This window comes from Numenius arquata, chromosome 27 (genome assembly GCF_964106895.1).
Source record: "Numenius arquata chromosome 27, bNumArq3.hap1.1, whole genome shotgun sequence".
Lineage (NCBI taxonomy): Eukaryota > Metazoa > Chordata > Aves > Charadriiformes > Scolopacidae > Numenius > Numenius arquata.
The window spans coordinates 2213531-2233110 of NC_133602.1; the positions used below are offsets into that span (position 1 = coordinate 2213531).

Genomic DNA, 19580 nt, shown 5'->3' on the forward strand with positions numbered 1-19580 from the left:
CAGGGAGGCTCTGCTTTGCTGGGGGTGCAGAAGCCCAGCTCTGAGACAGCCCCCCCGGGGAAGGAGGTCTCCTCCCCTTAGAGCAGAAAGAAAATCTTCAGTCTTTCCCAGCTTAGAGCAATTCCAAGCCCAGAAAGAGCCAAAGGCAGAGACTCTTGGCCGTTCTCTGAACCAGGCGCTGACTCTGGGGCTTGTGACTTGTAGAGTGGAGGGGGGGGAACGTGCTGCCGGAAGGGACAGGGCGAGGCCCAGCTCCCAGCCCTCATCCCCATGTTTGTGTCTCCTCCTCAGCAATCCTTCGAGAAGCAGGGTTTTCACACTGGAACCCCGGCAGCCTCCTTCAACCTGCCTTCGGCGCTGGGCAGCGGGGGCCCCATCAACCCCGCCACGGCGGCGGCGTATCCCCCCACCCCTTTCATGCACATCCTGACCCCGCATCAGCAGCCGCACTCGCAGATCCTCCACCACCACCTGCAGCAGGACGGGCAGGTAAGCAACCCCCCCGGCCCCCCCCGGCCCTCGCTGGGGTATCTCCTAGGGCTCTGGCTCCCCGCCCCCCCCTCCCTCCCTCCCTCACGCGGACACACGCGGTGACACGCACACGCTCACACCTGCACATACACACAGGGCCGATAAAGAGGAAGAGGTGAGGAAGGCCCGGGGTGCTGGGGGGTACCCGGCACGGCCCCCTGCGCTGCCGGGCGGCCACCAGCCAGGGCCCCTTCTCGCAGACACGCCTGGAACGCCCCGACCTCCCCCATCCTGGCAGGCCAGGAGCGAAGGGGTGACGCCACAGCCACCGCCCCCGCCATAGCTTGCAGGTCTAACCGTGGATTTCTATTGTCATAGTTTGTCCCTTTATTTTACATATCCTGGTACTGCAACAGCTTCCATATTTGCAGATGATACTGTGCTGCCAACGCCAGCAGGAAGACCAGGTAATGAACCTCTCTGATAATGCATTGCACTTGCCCTGGGGTCTCCCCCCGCCCCTAAGGCCCCCCAGGCTCACGTAGCCCCTTCCTTCTTCCCCCCCGTCCCCCACCGTGGCCCCACCAGGCGAGGAGAGAGGCCCTCAGTCAGTTTGTGCACACACACACACCCGCGCGCACAGACACACACCCCCTGCTCCGCACCTTTACCCCCTCCCTGACGTGTGACAGCCCCCCCAGCGCCGCCTGGACCCCCGTTGCCTATGGTCCTGGCACGGTGCTGGTCTGGAGGAAGGCACGGAGCGGAGGGGAGGGTGCCGGGGCGCTGAGGGGCCACCGGCTGGCTGCTGGGTGCAGGAGGTGGCCCGTACCCCGGTGCCGGTGGCTCCAGGAAGGTCACGCTGGGCAGAGGCAGGTCAGCGAGCGCCGAGGAGCCGTCCTGCGGGGACCAGCATCGCCCTGCGGAGCAAGCCAAGGGTTGGGACCACCCCAGAAACGACGGCACCGGTTGCCCCGCCATAACTTGCCCCCGCTTCTCCTTCTCCCCCCCTTCCCGCAGAGCGGCTCCGGGCAGCGCAGCCAAGGCAGCTCCATCCCCCAGAAATCCCAGGCCAACAAATCCGCCTACAACAGCTACAGCTGGGGCGCCAACTGAGGCCGGGCCGGCCCTCGCCCACCCGCCACTTGCTTCTTCCGGAAGAGAATCCCACCGAACGCGCCGCCGCCGAAGGATCCCGGGGCGGAGAAGGCCCTGCCGCAGGGCAGCGCGCGGCCCCCCAGCCCCCCCCTCCCCGGGCAGGGCCGGCGCCTCGGCCGCGTCTGTCTTCAGCCACCTTTTCCTCTTGTATGTAATATAGAATTTGTATTTTTTTCTTTTCCCCACCCCACCCCTCCCTTTTCTTTCTCTTTTTTTTTTTTTTTTTGTTTGTTTTTTTGTTTTCTCTCTCTCTCTCTCTGCATTCAGATTCTGAACCGTTTGCCGTAGGGGCCTTTTTTTGGTTTTTACTCCTTTCTCCCCTCTCCCCCCAACTGCCTCCTGCTGCCCCACAACCTCTCGGATCCAAAGGAGTGGAAGCTGCGAGTCGCCTACAGCAAACCCCCTTATTATTAGGAATAAGAACAGTAATTGATATGAACAGCATTGTAAGATGAATTAGTTGAAGTGGTTTTTTTTTGTACCGTGTTCTAAATTTAATGGATAAATGTGTCTTGTATATAAAAACAAAAACCCCACGCCGTCCTCTAGTTCTCTCATTTCCTCGCTCTGACACCCCCAGAGGGCCCCCCCCCTTTATTTTACGTTCTCCATCCGTGCCCCCTCCCTCCCTGCGAGCCCCAAGCGCAGGTCCTTCCCCCCCCATTACCCCCACCCCCCGCACGCTGTAAGTACCTTCTGCTTTTGCTTTTTAGTTTGGTTTTAATTTTTTTTTTGGTCTTTTTTTCCTTTTTTTTTTTTCCTTTTTTTTTTTTTTTTTTTTCTATGCGGTCCCCATCTTGTATTTTTCAGTTCAAACCGGTCACTTCAACCGAAGCCCCCGTGCGGGTGATTTACTAAAAGAGAATAAAGGTCACAAAGTGATGTGTGTATTTTTTAATCCCTGCTCCTCAGCCCGGGGCCGTGCTTTTGCCGCCGGGGGGGGGGACGACACACACGGTTCCCTCCACCCCCGCCCCCCTCCCCAGCTCCTTTTTTCCCCTTTTTTGTGCCTTTTTCCTCTTCCCAGCCGCGGCGCTGGGCACCAGGATCCCACCGCAGGGCCCCCGTCGCCGTCCTTCTCCCCGGCCCTTCCCCGCCAGCCCCGGTGGGGGGGGGGGGCACACGGGGGACAGGCCCGGGGCCGGTGGATGGTGGGACCGGAGCCCGGTGGCTGCCGGTCGGCCCGGGGCCAGGACGGAGCGGGAGGTCCCAGGGCCGCCCCGGCCTCTGAAGGGCACGGGAGGCCCTAACGGGGCCGAGGGGGGCGCCGGGGGCGGGACGGTCACCGGGACCGGGACGGGCCCCGCGCGGATCCGCCTCCGCTCCAGGCCGCGGCGCCTCGCGACACCCGGCGGCGCTTTACGGCCGTCGCGCGGCCGCGGGCGCTTTACGGCAGCGCGACCCGGGCGCGGCGGGCGGCGATGAGCTTCTACGACGCGTTTCGGGGCTTCTTCGGGTTCCCGGGGCGGCGCAGGTACCGCGGCCCCGACCCCAGCCACCCCCGACTTGGCGACACTGGTCCCCCGGGCTGTGTAGACCCCATCCCGGTTCCCGGGTTGTCCCAGGCCCGCACGGGCCCTGGCTCGGTTCCCCCGCCTCCCCGGTCCGCCCCCCCCCAGCCCGTTACTCCGCGGGGCCTGTCCCGGCCCCTGGTTGCTCCGGGCCCGGGTGTGTCTCAGCGCCGCGGTCCCACAGGACCCGGGACCCGCTCTTCGGCGGCACGGCGTGGGACGAGGATGATGAGGATGAGGAGGTGGAGGGCGGCCCGTCCCTGGCGCAGCCCCCCCAGGACTTCTTCGGCTTCGGCTTCGGTCCCGGCGGGTCCCGCGGTGCCTTCGAGGAGCTGTTCCGGGACGTGGGCGAGCTCCTGGGCGTCTTCGGGGGGGCCTGGGCCGGGCCCCCGCAGCCCTTCGGTGGGGAAGGGAAGGGGCTGCGCGGGGCCCTGCGGGGGCTCGATGCGGAGCCCCGCGGGAGACCCGGCCTGACCCGACCCCTTTTTGCTCCTCAGAGCCCCCCCTGCCCGGCCCCGGCGAGGGGCGGCCGCTGCGGGACTCCATGCTGAAGCACCCGGACAGCCCCGCTCCCGGCACGGTCCCAGGAGGCACCGGTGACCCGGCCCGGCCCTGGAGACCCTTCCCGGGGGTGGGTGAGGGCTCTGCCTCCCACGGGCTCGGCTCTGGTGGCTGTCGGAGCCCACCGGTGCGGTGTCACACTGTCCCTCCCCATCACCGGTGCCTGACTTTGCTTTGCAGTTGGAAGACGGTCACCCAGTGCCTCCAGACGTCAAGGAAGACCAAGGTGGGTGCCGGGAGTGGGGCCACGGGGTCACTGCCTTCCCTGCTCCTGCCTGCGCTGCCGCAGCCCTTGGGGCACGTCCCCACGCTGCTGTCACCGTCTCACGTCTCCCCCACAGACTTGGACTCCCAAGTCTCCTCTGCGGGGTTGGGGACCATCCTGAGACCCGACGAGCCCAAGTCCCACTCCTACTTCCAGAGCGTTTCTGTCACCAAAGTGACTCTCCCTGATGGGGTGAGTGTCCCCGTCACACAGCGATGAGCTGCGGGTGACCTGGGGACACCGTCCCCGGCGTGAGGAGCAGCGCCCAGGCTGGTGGCATCTCTCAGGGCTTGTTGCTCTGCACAGGCGGTGGAGGAGCGCCGGACCGTGCAGGACAGCCAGGGCCGCCGGGAGACGACGGTGACCCGCCGGAGGGGGGACCAGGCCTTCATCACCACCACCAAGGAGGACGGGCAGAGCAAGGACTACCGGGAGGAGGTGGTCAACATGGATGACCGTGAGTGGGGCGCTGAGGAGGGCGAGGGGAGCGGGCCGGGTCCCCCCTGAGCGAGCTCTCCCTGCTCTCCCAGGGGAGCTGGCCCAGTTTGCAGGCACATGGCCACGGCAAGACGAGCTCCGCGCTCCCAACCTGAGCGATCCCTCATCCCTGCTGGGCACCTTCTTCCGACGCTGGTTCTCAAGCTGGTAGCTGTGCCCCGCCCTGGCTGAGCACCCTGTATGCGTGGTAGATGTGGGGCGGGGGGACCCCCGGGGCTTCACAGGGCCCTGGGGACGGACACCGGTTCGGGGGCCATGGCTGCCGGCTCCATCTAGGGTGGGCGATGGGCAGCAGCCTCTTCTCACTGCCTTTTTTTTCTTGCAGATGGGGTCAGATCCTGCTGGGAGCTGGTGCCCGTGCTGGGGGCTGCCTGTCTTCTGGGGCGCTGTGGGGAGCCCTATGGGGGTTGAGTGTGTGTGTGCGTGTGTACAGAGCAATAAAAATCTATTTATGCTAACAGTGACCTGCCAGGCTCCTTCAGGCTCCAAGTCCAAGGCAGGGACCCGCACGGCTCCTGTGGGGCTGCCCCACGGCGCAGGCAGCTGCCAGGCTCCTCCAGGCTGGCCCCGTGCCCGCACTGCTCCTCTCCCGTTCCCCGGCTGCCCGGCGCTGGGCTAACGCCTCCCCTGGGCCGCTCTCGAGGGCCCGGCCTGGGAGCCTTTCCAAGGCCTCTTCATTAGCGCTGCCTGCGGTTGGGCTTGGGCAGGGATCTGGCAGGGAAAAGGGGGTTCCCTGGGGGGGGAACTGCCAGTGCCGGCTCACCTGAGTGGGGTCTTGGGACCCCACGGCCACTCGGGGATCCTCAGGGGCTCTCGCCAGACCTGGTCCTACCAGGGGACGCCGTTGTCACGAGGCGCCACTGTCCCCGGCCGCACATGGGACTCTGGTCCCTACCAGGCGTCTCCCCGCCGTGTGGCCCTGGATTGGTGTAAAGTCTGCGTGTTATCACCCACCCCAGCCCCAGGGCTCATAAAATTGCACCAGGACGGAACCACCGCTGCCCGTTCCTGCTGCCACCGCTGCCCGTTCCTGCTGTCACTGCTGCCCGTTCCCAGCTGGCCCCATGGGCTCCGCTTCCTTCTTGGAGAGAGCCCAGGCTCTGCTCCGCGTCCGGAACCAGCTGGCACGGGAATTACTGGCCGAGCTGCTGGCCGTCTTCATTCTCATCGTGAGTGGGGCGTGCAGGAGGGCCGGGGCTGGACGTGGGGCAGTGGCAGGCGCTGGGGGTCCTGGGGCTCCCCTCACTGGAGGTGCGGGGGGTTTGGGGCTGCACCGCACTCGCCGAGTGGCTCGGCACTGCCCGCTTGGCCCCGGTTTCAGCAGCATGGCCCCTGGCGCAGCGGCTCTGGCACAGTCGGGGCACAGGTGCTGCCACACGGTGCCTGAGGGAGCGGTGCCAGGCAGCACCAGCCTCGGCGTCTCCCGCCCTGCAGCAGGCAAAGGTTGGGGCTCTGGAGCCGTGCCGGGCATTTGGGCTGCATCCCGTGACGGGGAACAGTGACACCATGGCCAAGCTGGTGGCACCCCCTTCCCTGTCATCTCCTCGGGAAAGCAGATTCCTTAATTGCCGATAACTTGTTTACCTGCTGTCAAAACACAAGTGAAACCAGTAACCGCCTCCCTGCCTGTCCCTGTCAAACCACGGAGCCAGTGCAGGCGGTGGCACCGGAGCAGCCTTTGCCTCGCTGGGATCGGTGCTGATCCCGCCAGCAGCGCGGTGGGGCAGCGGCCCTTGGGGAGCAGGGGGCGCTCGGCAAGGAGGGGCCGTAGTGGAGCCCTTGTCCCTCTTCTCCAGCTGATCACCCTGAGTGGCTCGGCACAGATGGTCACCACCTCCGAGACGAAGGGGAACTTCCTCAGCGCCTACCTGGCGGGCGCCCTGGCTGTCATGGTGGCCATCTACACAGCAGGGGGAGTCTCAGGTGAGGCTGGGGAGGGGGTCCCAGCTCCCGCTGTCCCCCGGCTCCAGATGCCCCGGGACCCTCTGCTCTCAGCCCCGCTCCCTTGCAGGGGCCCACCTGAACCCGGCGTTCTCCCTCGCCATGTGCCTGCTGGAGCAGTTTCCCTGGTGGAAGTTTCCCATCTTCATGGCCGTGCAGACCTTCGGCGCTTTCATCGCCTCCGGAGCCGTCTACGCCGTCCACTACGGTACGGGGAGAGGCGGGTGGGCGCCTGGCGGGGGGACGCCGGGGTGGCCGGGCTCACAGATGGGTTCTGCTCCGCAGACGCCATCTGGCACTACAGCAACGGGACCCTCACCACCTCCGGCCCCCGGGAAACCGCCTCCATCTTTGCCACTTACCCCGCTGACTACGTCTCCATCACCAACGGCTTCGTGGACCAGGTGGGTGCCGGTGTCAGCTGCACCCGGACCCCTCCGGTCCCTGCGGCCGGTCCCTGCGGTGCTGAGCTGCCATGACGGCCCCCGCAGGTGATAGGCACGGCCGTGCTGATCGTGGGCCTCCTGGCCACCATGGACACCCGCAACAAGGCTGTCCCCAAGGGCCTGGAGCCGGTGGTGGTGGCCCTGCTGGTGTTCTCCATCGAGCTCTCCATGGGCTCCAACTGTGGCTGCCCCATGAACCCCGCGCGGGATTTCGGGCCCCGGCTCTTCACCTACGTGGCGGGTTGGGGTGCGGAGGTCTTCAGGTAGGTAGAGGGAAGGGGGTGAGATGGGGGTTGACAGGGGTGACCCCCTGCCCACCGCGCCCCGTCCCCAGCAGGGGCAATGGCTGGTGGTGGGTGCCGGTGGTGGCTCCGCTGCTGGGGGCCGTCGTGGGCTCTGCCCTTTACCAGCTCCTCGTGGCTTTCCACCACCCGGTGGAGGACGGAGACCCCCGGGCCGAGCAGAACTCCCTGGTTCTTGTCAGCACCGCCATCACCGAGATGTCACCCAGTGAAAAGGACGCTGGGGGGATTCTGCCCCAGAAGAAGTGACGCCGGGGACAGCCCCGGTCCCCCCCGCCGCGGTCCCCGTCACACCATTAAAGCAGCCCTGAAGCCGTGGGGTGTCTTGTGTCTGGTCACGGGGGGAGGCAGCAGCTTCCTACCCCCTGGCTCCGGGGGATGCTGACCCCTTGGGGCCCCCCCAGGGCTGCCCCCAGTACCCTCCGGGGCTGCCTCTACCCCCCCCCCCCCGGGAACCCCGGCTCCCCGGGACCCGCAGGACTGCTCCTGGTCCACCAGGACCCCCCTGGATCCCCGGGGCTGCCTCTGGCCTCCCAGGGGCTGTCCTCTCCCGGCTCCCCGGGACCCCCCCGTCCCCCAGGACCCTCCAGGACCCCCCGGGGCTGCCCAGGGCCCCGGCGCTGGGTACTCCGGGACCCCCCCGGGACCACCGAGGCCGCCCCCGGGGCTACCCCCTCCCTGCTCCCTGGGACCCCCGATGTCGCCCCGTCCCCCCGGGGCAGCGCTCGGCGGCCGCCCGCCCCCCTCCCTCCCCCCCATCACTTCCGCCGCCGACCGGCGCCGCCGCGGCCATGGGGCGCTGAGGCGGCGGCACCGGCAGCGGGAGCGGGGCCGCAGCGGCCCCGGCACCGGCCCCGGCCCCGGCCGCCCGCTCCCCATGGGCTGCGGGGCCGCGGGCCATGGAGCGGTGCGCGGCCCGCCGGGCCCCAGGTGAGCGGGGCGGGGGCCCGGTAGGCCCCGGTAGGCCCCGGTGGGCCCCGGTACGGGCGTTGCCCCGGCAACGCGGCGGGGCGGGGCGGGGCGGGAGGGCCCGGGCCGGGGCACCGGCAGCGGCAGCGCGGGATGGCGCCGCCGGGGCGCGCCGCGGCCCCGCAGCCATGACGGTGCCCCGGGAGATGCCCGAGAAGTGGCCGCGGGTCCGCGGGCCCGGGCGGGCCGGTGGGTGCGGGGCGGACGGGCCTGCGGCGGGGCCGGGCCGGGGGCTGCGGGATCTGGGCTGGGGGGGTGGGGGGAATGCGGGGCTGGGGGTGCAGGATCTGGGGGTGCTGGGCTGGGGGTCCGGGAGCGCAGGCTGGAGGGACCCGGGAGCCTGGGGCAGGTCGGGGCCCGGGGGTGCAGATGAGCAAGACCGGGGGTGCAGGATCTGGGGGTGCTGGGCTGGGGGGGCCTGGGGGTGCAGAAGTGTAGGGCTGGGGGCCTGGGGGTGCAGAGAAGCAAGGCTGGGGGTGCAGGGTTGGGGGTCTGAGGGTCTAGGGGTGCAGCTAAGCGGGGCTGGGAGTGCAAAGTAGAGCTGGGGGTGCAGGGCTGGAGGGGTCCGAGGGTGCAGACGAGTGAGACTGGGGGTGCAGGATCTGGGGGTGCCGGGCTGGGGGGGTGGGAGTGCAGGACTGGAGGGGCCTGGGGGTGCAGAGAAGTAATGCTGGGGATCTGGAGGTGCAGGGTTGGGGGCCTGGGGGTGCAGGGAAGCAAGGCTGGGGATCTGGGGGTGCAGGGCTGGGGGTTTAGGGGTGCAGCTAAGCAGGGCTGGAGGGGTCTGGGGTGCAGGACTGGGCGTGCAGAGAAGCAGGTCTGGAGGTGCAGGACAGGGTCTGGGGGTGCAGAGAAGCAAGGCTGAGGGTTTAGGGGTGCAGGCCTGGGTGTCCGGGGGGTGCAGGTAAAGCAGGGCTGGGGGGCTGGGGGTGCAGACGAGCAAGGTTAGAGGTCTGGGGGTGCATATAAGTGGTGCTGGAGGGTCTGTGGGTCCAGAAGAAGAGGGTCGGGGGTGCAGGGGTGGGGGTCCTGGCCGGGGGGGGAGCACTGGACCACACGACACGGCTGGGGGGCTTCCCTGTTCCCCTGGTTGGGGGGAGGGGATCTGGGCCTCCTGGGCTTGCCTGGGGGACTTTCAGGGTGCAGAGGAGCAGGGCTGGTCTGGTATGAGGTGCAGGGGGAGGTCTGGGGGTGCAGAGGAGAGGAATAGGGGTGCAGGACAGAGCTCTGAGGGCACAGAAGGGAGGTCTGGGAGTGTGGAGGGAAGAACTGGGGGTGCAGAGAGGGGAAGTGTGGGGTGCAGAGGAGAGGTCTAGGGGTGCAAGGAGAGGTCTAGGGGTGCTGAGGGGGGGTCTGGGGGTGCAGGGGGAGGTCTGGGGGTGCTGAGGGGAGGTTTGGAGTGCAGGGGGTAGTCTGGGGGTGCGGAGGGGGGGTCTGGGGTGCGGGGCTGACGGGGATGCTGTGTTGCAGAGGAGGAGAGGCGGGTGCGAGCCAACGCGCGGGAGTACAACGAGAAGTTCCAGTATGCGGTGAGTGGGGTGACCAGGCTCCGTCCCTGGGGGGCTCATCCCGTGGCTCAGGCAGGTTTGGGGGGCTGGGGCCTGCGTCACCGTCCGGGTCAGCGGAGGGGGGGCGGGTTATGGCTAAATATAGATGTTTGTCCTGGAGAAAATTGTGCTGACGAGTCGCTAATGCTAACAGAGCTCCAGGGCGGGAGCAGCCTGGCTGGAGGGGGGCATGGCACTGTCCCATGGGGGAGATGCAGCCCCCCCCATCCTCTGTGGGGACTGACATCCCCCCCCCAGCTCTGCCTGCACCCCTGCCTGGTCCCCTGATGATGCGGTTCTGTGTCTGGCTAATTAATGAGCTTCCGGAGCTGCTGGGGGAGGGGCACCACTCACCTTGGCCTTCCCCTCCGCACTGGAGGTTATTTCTGGCAGCTCCGGACCAGGCCCTGCCCCGGCCTCGCTGCGGGGGGTGGAAAAACAGGGGCTCTGGGTTGGGGTGACCCCTGGGGGCGCTGGATGCTGCCGCCCGGATGCTCAGGATGCTGCCGCCGGAGGAGGCTGGTTCCTGGGTACTGGGTGGCGACTGAGGCGGAGAAATCGGTTCCTCGAGGAAGGTGCCATGGCGTTAGAGCAGGGACCGGGAAGAGGGGGGCCGGGCTGCTGTCACACCTCCCAAATTAGGGGTATGGTGAGCTGCAGCCCGGCCCCCAGAGCGATGCTGTGGGGGCCATGGGGCCTTGGCAGCTCCCGAACCCCCTTTTTGCCCCGTCCATCCCCAGAGCAACTGCATCAAGACCTCCAAGTACAACATCGTCACCTTCCTGCCCGTCAACCTCTTCGAGCAGTTCCAGGAAGTGGCCAACACCTATTTCCTCTTCCTCCTCATCTTGCAGGTGAGTGCTGGGGGGTCTGGGCAGGCAGACGGGGTCCTCCCAGTGCTGTCCCTCCCTGGCTGGGCAGCCAGGAGGGCTCAGGGCATGTTCTGCTCCTGGGAAGTGGGGGGTTTGGTACCCTCAGGCAGGGGTAGGGGGGGCCTGGGGGTGGCCTGGTCCCCTCCAACTCCCGCTCCCCGTCCCCAGCTGATCCCGCAGATCTCTTCACTCTCCTGGTTCACCACCATCGTGCCTTTGGTTCTTGTCTTAACCATCACAGCTGTCAAAGATGCCACCGACGACTATGTGAGTGGTCCCCCATGTGCCCCTCTACCCGGGCTGGCTGCCCCCTGGGCATGGGGACCTGGGGCAGGGGGCTGTGACCCCGGTGCTGGGGGTGTTTGCAGGGGGAGGGACGCAGGACCCAGTCCTCAGAGGGGCTGACGCTGGGGCTCTCTTCCCCAGTTCCGCCATAAAAGCGACAACCAGGTGAACAACCGGCAGTCTCAGGTGCTGATCGGCGGAATGTGAGTGTCCTGGGGATGGGACAGCCGGGGAGGGGACACAGGGCCCTGTGGGACACGGGTGATGCAGCATAGGGCTGCAGGCAGGGGCAGGGGGTGGTGGGGGAGGGGGGAAGCAACACTGCCAGCCCCCACTGAACTCTTCTCCGCTGTCCCTCTGCAGCCTCCAGCAGGAGCAGTGGATGAACGTCCGTGTCGGGGACATCATCAAGTTGGAGAACAACCAGTTTGTGGCAGTGAGTGTGGCCCTGAGAGGGGGACGGTCCTGGGTGGGTGGCACAGAGGGACAGCAGCACTGCTTTTGTGCTCCTCCCTCACCTCCTGGGGTGGAGACACCAGGGACTTTCCAGCCTGGATGTTGCATTTAGGTTGGAGCGTTTGAGCTCTGGGGATTTGGCTGATGTGGGCGCTTCAGGCAATGGTGTCTGGGCCAGGGTGCCGGCAGCGCCCTGCTGGGGACACACAGCTCCAGAGACCCCCCCCGGGCCCTGGCATCCGAGAGCCAGGAGTGTCCCTGGGGAAGGCGTAGGGGAGTCCCAGTGTCAGCACAAGCATTCACGTGTCTCTCCTGGCAGGCTGACCTCCTCCTCCTCTGCAGCAGCGAACCCCATGGGTTGTGCTACATAGAGACGGCGGAGCTGGACGGGTAGGTAACCCCGCTCGCCCCAGGTGGAGGCAGGAGCAAGAATGGGCTGTGGGCAGGACAGGAGCTGCTGGGGACCTGAAATGGGGAGCATCTGCCAAAGCCCTCCCTGCCAGGCTGTCTCTAACCCGCATGAGGTGCCTCCTTGCCTGCAGAGAGACCAACATGAAGGTGCGGCAGGCCATCCCCGTCACCTCGGAGCTGGGCGACACGAGCAAGCTCGCTCGGTTTGATGGTGAGTACCTGCAACTGGTCCTCTGGGATTCCTTCTCCATCACCTGGCGTGTGGGTCCACCCTGGAGGCACCAGGACTATCCATGCGGTGGTGTGGTCCTGTGGCTTGAAGCGTCTCTCTGGGGACTGGGGACAGTGCTGGGAGCACTGGGGCGGAGCTTGCCACGTGGAGAAGGCACGTTACAGCCAAGCCGTCTCCTGCGCCCAGGTGAGGTGATCTGTGAACCCCCCAACAACAAGCTGGACAAGTTTGGTGGGACGCTGTACTGGAAGGAGAACAAGTACCCCCTGAGCAACCAGAACATGCTGCTGCGGGGCTGCGTCCTGCGCAACACCGAGTGGTGCTTCGGCCTCGTCATCTTTGCAGGTGTGCTGGGAACAACCACCACCGCTGTCACCACCGCACTGTGCGGGTGGCAGAGACCCCGCTGATGCCATTTCCTGTCCCCAGGGCCTGACACGAAACTGATGCAGAACAGCGGCCGGACCAAGTTCAAGCGGACGAGCATCGATCGGCTGATGAACACGCTGGTGCTCTGGGTATGGGGAAGGTGGATCCTGGGCAGCCCCGGCGCTGGCCCGGTTGGGGCTCTGATGTCCTCTCCTTGTCCCCAGATCTTCGGGTTCCTGGTGTGCATGGGGGTGATCCTGGCCATCGGCAACGCCATCTGGGAGCACGAGGTGGGCGTCTGCTTCCAGATCTACCTGCCCTGGGACGAGGGGGTGCACAGTGCCTTCTTCTCCGGCTTTCTCTCCTTCTGGTCCTACATCATCATCCTCAACACTGTGGTGCCCATCTCGCTCTACGTGAGGTAGGGCAGGGGCTGAGGGGCTGGGGGTGTGCGAGGGGCAGGCACCAGGAATTCCGGGTGCCCTCTGGGGAGGGGAGGCGGGGATGGAGACCCACGGGCAGAGCTGTGTGTATGGGGTGGGCACGGGCTGCTGTCAGGGTGACGGGCCATGTCTGCCCTTGGGGATACCCCAAGGCCTGAGACCCCACAGGTCCCTTGGGGCCCCCCTGGCTGTGTCTGTCTGGCTGCTCATCTCTCCCTGCCCTGGCTGCATGCTGGTTATTTTGCTCTGCCCTCCTGCAGCTCCCAGGCTCCTGCACTGTCCCCTTCTCTCTCTCTTTTAATTTCTCTCTCTTTTCGTTCCCCAGCATGGGTTCTGTCACCCTTAGCCCCGAGGTAAGAACGTGTCGCCCCCACCCCTCCCACTAGCTCATTGCTGTCTGCCCTGGGGGCTGGGGAGGGGGTTCGGGGCGCGTAGGTGTGTGAGATGCCCGGGGAACCCCCCCTCAGTGCCAGGCCCCGCATTCCCAGCCCTGGCTTGGCGGTGGCTGCTGGTAGGAGCGGGTACAGGCCAGCCCCGGGGATGGGTGTGGGAGCCGGCAAACAGCGTGGGAGCCCTGGGTGCCCCAGGCGCTTGGGGGTCTGGGGTGGGTGGGTGAGTGTATGTGCGCCTGTCGCTGGCTCAGCAGAGCCTGCTGCCCTGCTCCGGTGACACCCAGCTGTCCCTTTCTCACAGCGTGGAGGTGATCCGTCTCGGGCACAGCTACTTCATCAACTGGGACAAGAAGATGTACTGTGCCAAGCGCCGGACACCGGCTGAGGCCCGGACCACTACCCTCAACGAGGAGCTGGGGCAGGTGGAGTACATCTTTTCCGACAAGACCGGCACCCTCACCCAGAACATCATGGTCTTCAGCAAGTGCTCAGTGAATGGGCACGGCTACGGTGAGCACAGGGCACCAGGGCCAGGCTGCGTCTCCCTGTGGGCAGTGGGTGCACCAGCCCCCTCCTGCAGACCCTTTGGGGCAGCCAGGGGATGAGGAGGCTCAGCCATAGCGTTGTGGGGCTGCCATGGCCCCCCTGGGCGTGGGTGCCAGTGGGGCAGCAGCATTGGGTCCCTGTTGTAGAATCACAGAGTGGTTAGAGTTGAAAGGGACCTTAAAGACCACCCTGTTCCACCCCCTGCCCTGGGCAGGGACACCTCCCACCAGAGCAGGTTGCTCCAAGCCCCCTCCAACCTGGCCTTGAACCCCTCCAGGGATGGGGCAGCCACAGCTTCTCTGGGCAACCTGGGCCAGGCTCTCACCACCCTCACAGCAAAGAACTTCTGCCCCACAGCTCAGCTCAATCTCCCCTCTTGCAGCTTAAAACCCTTCCCCCTCGTCCCATCGCTCCCCTCCCTGATCCAGAGTCCCCCCCCAGCTTTCCGGGAGCCCCTTTAGGGACTGGAAGGGGCTCCAAGGTCTCCCCGGAGCCTTCTCTTCTCCAGGCTGAATGCCCCCAACTCTCTCAGCCCCCCCTCCCAGCAGAGGGGCTCCAGCCCTCCCAGCCTCTCCGGGGCCTCCTCTGGTCCCGCTCCAACAGGTCCATGTTTCTCCTGTGCTTCCTCCTTGTTAACTCCGTGCCCTGGTTCACAGGTGACGTGCAGGATGTGCTGGGTCACAAGGCGGAGCTGGGAGAGGTAAGGGTGCCCCAGGGCTGGTGCAGTGCCCAGCTGTGCCACAGCGGGGTGACCCCGTCTCTTCCCCTGCCAGAGGCCAGAGCCGGTTGACTTTTCCTTCAACCCGCTGGCGGACCCACGGTTCCAGTTCTGGGACCCCAGCCTGCTGGAAGCCGTCAAGCTGGGAGACCCCCATGTGCACGAGTTCTTCCGCCTGCTCTCACTCTGCCACACTGTCATGTCTGAGGAGAAGAGCGAAGGTGGGCACAGAAGGCAGGACCTTTTCCTGCGTGGCTCGGCACATGGCGCTGGCTCTGACCCCCCGTGCTGTCCCCAGGGGAGCTGTATTACAAGGCTCAGTCCCCGGACGAGGGAGCGCTGGTCACAGCTGCCAGAAACTTCGGCTTCGTGTTCCGGTCCCGCACGCCCAAGACCATCACGGTGCATGAGCTGGGTCAAGCCATCACCTACCAGCTGCTGGCCATCCTGGACTTCAACAACATCCGCAAGCGCATGTCTGTCATCGGTGAGGTCCTGGGCAGGGCATGGAGGCTGTGGGGCTGGCAGGGCCGCAGTGGGGCTGGGGTGCGGTGGGACCAGCCCCACGCAGATGATGATGGAGGCCTCGTAGGGTCATGGCTGGGGGTCGGAGTAGGACTTATTCCCATGCTCCTGAGCCAGGCAGTTTGTTTGTCCCCTGCTCCTCGCAGTCCGCAGCCCCGAGGGCAAGATCCGGCTGTACTGCAAAGGCGCTGACACCATCCTGCTGGAACGCCTGCACCCCATCAACCAGGATCTCACTAACGTCACCACCGACCACCTCAACGTGAGTGGGGCAGGGTCCTGCGGGCAGGGCTGGAGAAGGACAAGGGGCTGTCCAGACGCGCGGAGACAGGCTTGTGCCCTGTCCTGGGGGATGATCGGGGTCTGGGGACACTGCTGGGGTCTGCCTGTGCCCCCAGTTCTGTCCCCTTGCAGGAATATGCTGGCGAGGGGCTGCGGACACTGGTGCTGGCCTACAAAGACCTGGAGGAGGGCTACTACGAGGACTGGTCGGAGCGGCTGCACCGAGCCGGCAGCGCTCCCGAGGCCCGTGAGGATCGCCTGGCTCGTCTCTACGACGAGGTGGAGCGTGATATGATGGTATGTGGTGGGCTGGGGGACCCTCGGGGGCAGGAGGCAGCTGGGGGGCAGCCCCTGCTGACCTCCAGCCTGTTTGTGTCCCACCAGCTGCTGGGAGCCACAGCCATCGAGGACAAACTGCAGCAGGGGGTCCCCGAAACCATCGCCATCCTGACACTGGCCAACATCAAGATCTGGGTGCTGACGGGAGACAAACAGGGTGAGGTGTTGCTGCGGTGGGGGTCTGGACTGGCTGGAGACAGGGACATTCGTGGGCTGGGTTGCCACCTGCCTGGGGAGTGGTGGGACAGACACCCCCCAGAGCTTACCCTGGCTCAACCCCAACTTTTTTGTCCCCAGAAACGGCTGTGAACATCGGCTACTCCTGCAAGATGCTGACGGACGACATGACGGAGGTTTTTGTGGTCACAGGTCACACCGTGCTGGAGGTGCGAGAGGAGCTCAGGTGAGGGTCAGGGGCAGGGCTGGGCAGAGGACACAGAATGTGTGTGGGGCTGGCGTGGAGGAGCTGGGGGATATGGAAGTGCCCTGCATCGGGGCCCCGTGACTCCTCTCTTTCTGCTCAGGAAAGCCCGGGAGAAGATGATGGACGCATCACGCTCCATGGGCAATGGCTTCTCCTACCAGGAGAAACTCTCCTCCTCCAAGCTCACCTCTGTGCTGGAAGCCATCGCGGGCGAATACGCCCTGGTCATCAACGGGCACAGCCTGGTAGGGCCCTGGGAGCACCGGGCTGGCCGGGGCACCATGCCCAGTTGCTGGCTGTGCCCCCCACTGTCCCCCCGCTCTCCTCACAGGCCCACGCGCTGGAGGCTGACATGGAGGTGGAGTTCCTGGAGACAGCGTGTGCCTGCAAAGCCGTCATCTGCTGCCGCGTCACACCCTTGCAGAAAGCCCAGGTGGTGGAGCTGGTGAAGAAGTACAAGAAAGCTGTGACCCTGGCCATCGGGGACGGGGCCAACGATGTCAGCATGATCAAGAGTAAGTCCTGGGGTCTGGGGAGCCGTGGGAGGGGACAGCCTCCCCCTTGTGCTGTCCTGGGGCTTGTGGCAGCCTCTGTTCTTGCCCCTCTGTGCCCTGCGCTCCTGGCAGACCCCTCCTCACTCCACGTGTCTCTTCCCTCCGCAGCCGCCCACATCGGGGTGGGCATCAGCGGGCAGGAGGGCATCCAGGCGGTGCTGGCCTCCGACTACTCCTTCTCGCAGTTCAAGTTCCTGCAGCGCCTGCTCCTGGTGCACGGGCGCTGGTCCTACCTTCGCATGTGCAAGTTCCTCTGCTACTTCTTCTACAAGAACTTCGCCTTCACCATGGTCCATTTCTGGTTTGGCTTCTTCTGCGGCTTCTCAGCCCAAGTGCGTTGCTGGCTCCTCACGCTTGGAGTTGGGGGGGGGGTTTCCTGTGGAACCCCCCTGCTCAGAAGCATGTCCCAGTCCCCAGGCTCCCTGGGGGAGGGCCATCCTGCCCCGGCACGGCCTGGGATCCCTCCACCAGGAACTAGTGGGTGTGAGGAGCCCATGTGGCTGTGGCTGCCACGCGGTGGCAGCAGCACCCGGCGCCACTCGGGTGGGGACCCCCAGGGGGGCTGGCGGTGGCTTTGCTGTCCCTGCAGCTGTGGGGACGGTTGGGACATGGGGCGGGCAGGTCTCACGTCCCCCTGAACCTCTGTTCCACGCAGACCGTCTACGACCAATACTTCATCACTCTGTACAACATCGTCTACACGTCGCTGCCCGTGCTCGCCATGGGCGTCTTCGACCAGGTACGGCAGGGGGCATTGGGGGGGAGGCATGTCTCTGGCTGCGTGAGGAGCTGGTCCAGCTCCCCTGTGTACCCCCAAGGGCTGCCCGGGTGCCCGGGCTGGGCTGTCCTTGTCCCTGCACCGGCAGCTGGTCCAGCTCCGGCAATGCCTGTGGCTGGAGGGAGGTGCCCAGAGTGCCCCGTGCCCCCAGGACGTGCCGGAGCAGCGGAGCATGGAGTACCCCAAGCTCTACGAGCCCGGGCAGCTGAACCTGCTCTTCAACAAGCGTGAGTTCTTCATCTGCATCGCCCAGGGCATCTACACCTCTGTCCTCATGTTCTTCATCCCCTACGGCGTCTTTGCTGATGCCACCCGCGATGATGGCGCCCAGCTGGCCGACTACCAGTCCTTTGCCGTCACCGTGGCCACCTCCCTTGTCATTGTCGTCAGCGTGCAGGTAGGGACGCTGCTGCTTGGCTCCAGCCCCTCGCCTTGAGCACCAAGGGTGGGTGAAGGTCTGGGTGCCATCCTGCCCTGCAGCTGTGCTTGGAGCAACCTGGCTGTTCCCTAAGCCACCTCCTCCTCCTCCTCCTCTCCACCAGATCGGGCTGGACACAGGCTTCTGGACGGCCATCAACCACTTCTTCATCTGGGGCAGCCTGGCTGCCTACTTTGCCATCCTCTTTGCCATGCACAGCGACGGCCTCTTCCAGATGTTCCCCAACCAGTTCCGCTTTGTGGGTGAGTCCCAGGGGGGCTGAGTGATGCCCCCCCAACCCCAGCGGGGTGCTGTCCCAGCTGAGCCCTGGCTGGATTTGTGCTTCCCCCCCAGGTAACGCGCAGAACACGCTGGCCCAGCCCACGGTCTGGCTGACCATCGCCCTCACCACTGTGGTCTGCATCATGCCCGTCGTGGCCTTTCGCTTCCTCAAGCTGGACCTGAAACCCGAACTCTCGGACACGGTGAGAGCGCGTGGCTTTGGGGACAAATGCGGGGTCCTGACCCCGGGGGGCAGGCGGTTCTGCGGGTCCCTGACCCCGTCCCCCTGTCCCCAGGTGCGCTACACTCAGCTGGTACGGAAGAAGCAGAAGACGCAGCACCGGTGCATGCGGCGCGTGGGGCGCGTGGGGTCGCGCCGCTCGGGCTATGCCTTCTCCCACCAGGAGGGTTTCGGGGAGCTCATCATGTCGGGCAAGAACATGCGGCTCAGCTCCCTGGCCCTCTCCAGCTTCGCCGCCCGCCCCAGCGCCGGCTGGATCGAGACCCTGCGCAAGAAGAAGGGCAGCGATGGCAGCACCGCCGGCAGCCCCAGCGCCGCGCCGGACAAGATGCTAAAGGTCTGAGGCTTGGAGGGGGGGGTGGCATCCCCTCCTGTGAAGCCGGGGACCCCTCCCTCGCCCCTTCCTCTCGCTGTGGCTTGGGGGGGGGGGGGGGGGGCGGTCCTATGGGGGGAGCAGAGGCCGTGTGGGCCCAGGTGCTGAGGTTTGGAGGAGTCTGGACTGTTGCAGTGTAACCAAAAAAAAATACTCTTCCCCGTCCCTGGGACGGACGGACGGACGGACACTGTCCCCAGCAGCCCCCCCGCGCCGCTCCTCTGTCAGTATTCACCTCCACGGAGCGCAAATACCCCATCACACGCGAATGTATCATGCCAGAGCCACCACTGTGGGCAGGCGCAGGGGGTCGGGGGGGCTGTGACAGCGCCCTGCCCCCTCCCCTGCCCCTCACCCACGTGTCTTCTTTTTATATAAAAAAAAAAAAAAAAAAAGGGAAAAAAAAAAAACCAACAAACACAACAAAACAAAAGAAAAAAAAAAGGAAGGAAAACCCCTCCAAGTTTACGGAGCGACTTGTTTCTCTCGGAGTTGGCAGGGCTGGTTAGGGAGAGAGCGCGGGGAGCCGGTGCCGGGGGGGCGAGGGGTGTCACTGTCCCCCGTCCCCCCACCCTGGGATGCGCGGGGCCAGGGGGCGGGTGGGAAAGGGGAAGCGTTCCCCGGCTCCTTCCTGCTTTCTGCGGGAAGCGGGGGGGTTTGCAGGGTGCCGTGATTCACTCCCACGCCGGGGCCTTGCACAACCCTCGGCCCCCGCTTCCTCCTCCTCCTCCTCCTCCTCCTCCTCTCCCGGGGGGTGTGGGTGGGCATCGTCCCCTCCGGGGGGTGTTGGGGTCCCGGGGCCGCTCTCCCCTTGATACCAAAGAGGAACGTTCAGGACGGGCTCTGGCGTGGGCCGGAGTCTATTTTTGGGGGTGTTTGGGGGTTATTTTGTGCTGGGGGGGGCGAGGATCGGGGCGTCTAATTTATTACGCGTTTCTATATTGCGAAATTGTATCATTTTATGGGTCCAC

General features: G+C 65.8%; 4 protein-coding genes across 9 annotated transcripts in view; all 4 read left to right on the top strand.

Annotated features, from left to right (window-relative positions):
• UBAP2L (ubiquitin associated protein 2 like) overlaps positions 1 to 2149 on the top strand; it is a 28095-nt gene extending 25946 nt beyond the window's left edge. For 2 of the 4 annotated variants that reach the window (XM_074164623.1, XM_074164622.1), the window contains 3 exons: positions 292 to 489; positions 888 to 938; positions 1492 to 2149. In XM_074164623.1, coding sequence (XP_074020724.1) covers positions 292 to 489; positions 888 to 938; positions 1492 to 1587 — 345 coding nt within the window. In that variant the 3' untranslated portion in view covers positions 1588 to 2149. The remainder of the gene's footprint in view (positions 1 to 291; positions 490 to 887; positions 939 to 1491) is intronic. The other 2 variants (XM_074164625.1, XM_074164624.1) reach the window with 1 other exon arrangement.
• Positions 2150 to 2777: 628 nt separating this feature from the next.
• Positions 2778 to 4927, top strand: HAX1 (HCLS1 associated protein X-1). Its single transcript, XM_074164553.1, is given in 10 exon segments — positions 2778 to 2866; positions 2868 to 3046; positions 3049 to 3103; positions 3325 to 3542; positions 3638 to 3771; positions 3882 to 3927; positions 4043 to 4158; positions 4273 to 4423; positions 4497 to 4642; positions 4790 to 4927. Coding segments are annotated over 9 exon segments (1107 nt in total). The 3' UTR covers positions 4616 to 4642; positions 4790 to 4927.
• A 386-nt stretch (positions 4928 to 5313) lies between these two features.
• AQP10 (aquaporin 10) lies at positions 5314 to 7402 on the top strand. The gene is made up of 6 exons (XM_074164545.1): positions 5314 to 5633; positions 6261 to 6387; positions 6476 to 6613; positions 6691 to 6809; positions 6897 to 7114; positions 7186 to 7402. Exons 1-6 carry the CDS (start codon positions 5529 to 5531, stop codon positions 7400 to 7402), a joined length of 924 nt encoding a protein of 307 aa, XP_074020646.1. The 5' UTR covers positions 5314 to 5528.
• A 650-nt stretch (positions 7403 to 8052) lies between these two features.
• Positions 8053 to 18985, top strand: ATP8B2 (ATPase phospholipid transporting 8B2). Of its 3 annotated transcripts, XM_074164449.1 has the most exons (28): positions 8053 to 8083; positions 9593 to 9651; positions 10410 to 10523; positions 10710 to 10808; positions 10968 to 11029; positions 11190 to 11262; positions 11602 to 11672; positions 11825 to 11904; positions 12112 to 12270; positions 12355 to 12443; positions 12519 to 12715; positions 13063 to 13090; positions 13414 to 13639; positions 14332 to 14375; positions 14449 to 14614; positions 14692 to 14880; positions 15065 to 15180; positions 15333 to 15497; positions 15585 to 15696; positions 15837 to 15942; positions 16064 to 16208; positions 16295 to 16478; positions 16626 to 16849; positions 17173 to 17256; positions 17447 to 17692; positions 17838 to 17976; positions 18068 to 18198; positions 18292 to 18985. In XM_074164449.1, the coding sequence occupies exons 1-28, from the start codon at positions 8053 to 8055 to the stop codon at positions 18577 to 18579; spliced, it is 3627 nt and encodes a 1208-aa protein (XP_074020550.1). In that variant the 3' UTR covers positions 18580 to 18985. The 3 variants fall into 3 exon arrangements, with proteins under 3 accessions (XP_074020550.1, XP_074020549.1, XP_074020551.1); XM_074164448.1 differs by lacking the exons at positions 8053 to 8083; positions 13063 to 13090 and adding an exon at positions 8251 to 8311 and having other exon boundaries at positions 13431 to 13639; positions 15801 to 15942; XM_074164450.1 differs by lacking the exons at positions 8053 to 8083; positions 13063 to 13090 and adding an exon at positions 8251 to 8311 and having other exon boundaries at positions 13431 to 13639.
• The last annotated feature ends 595 nt before the right edge of the window (positions 18986 to 19580 follow it).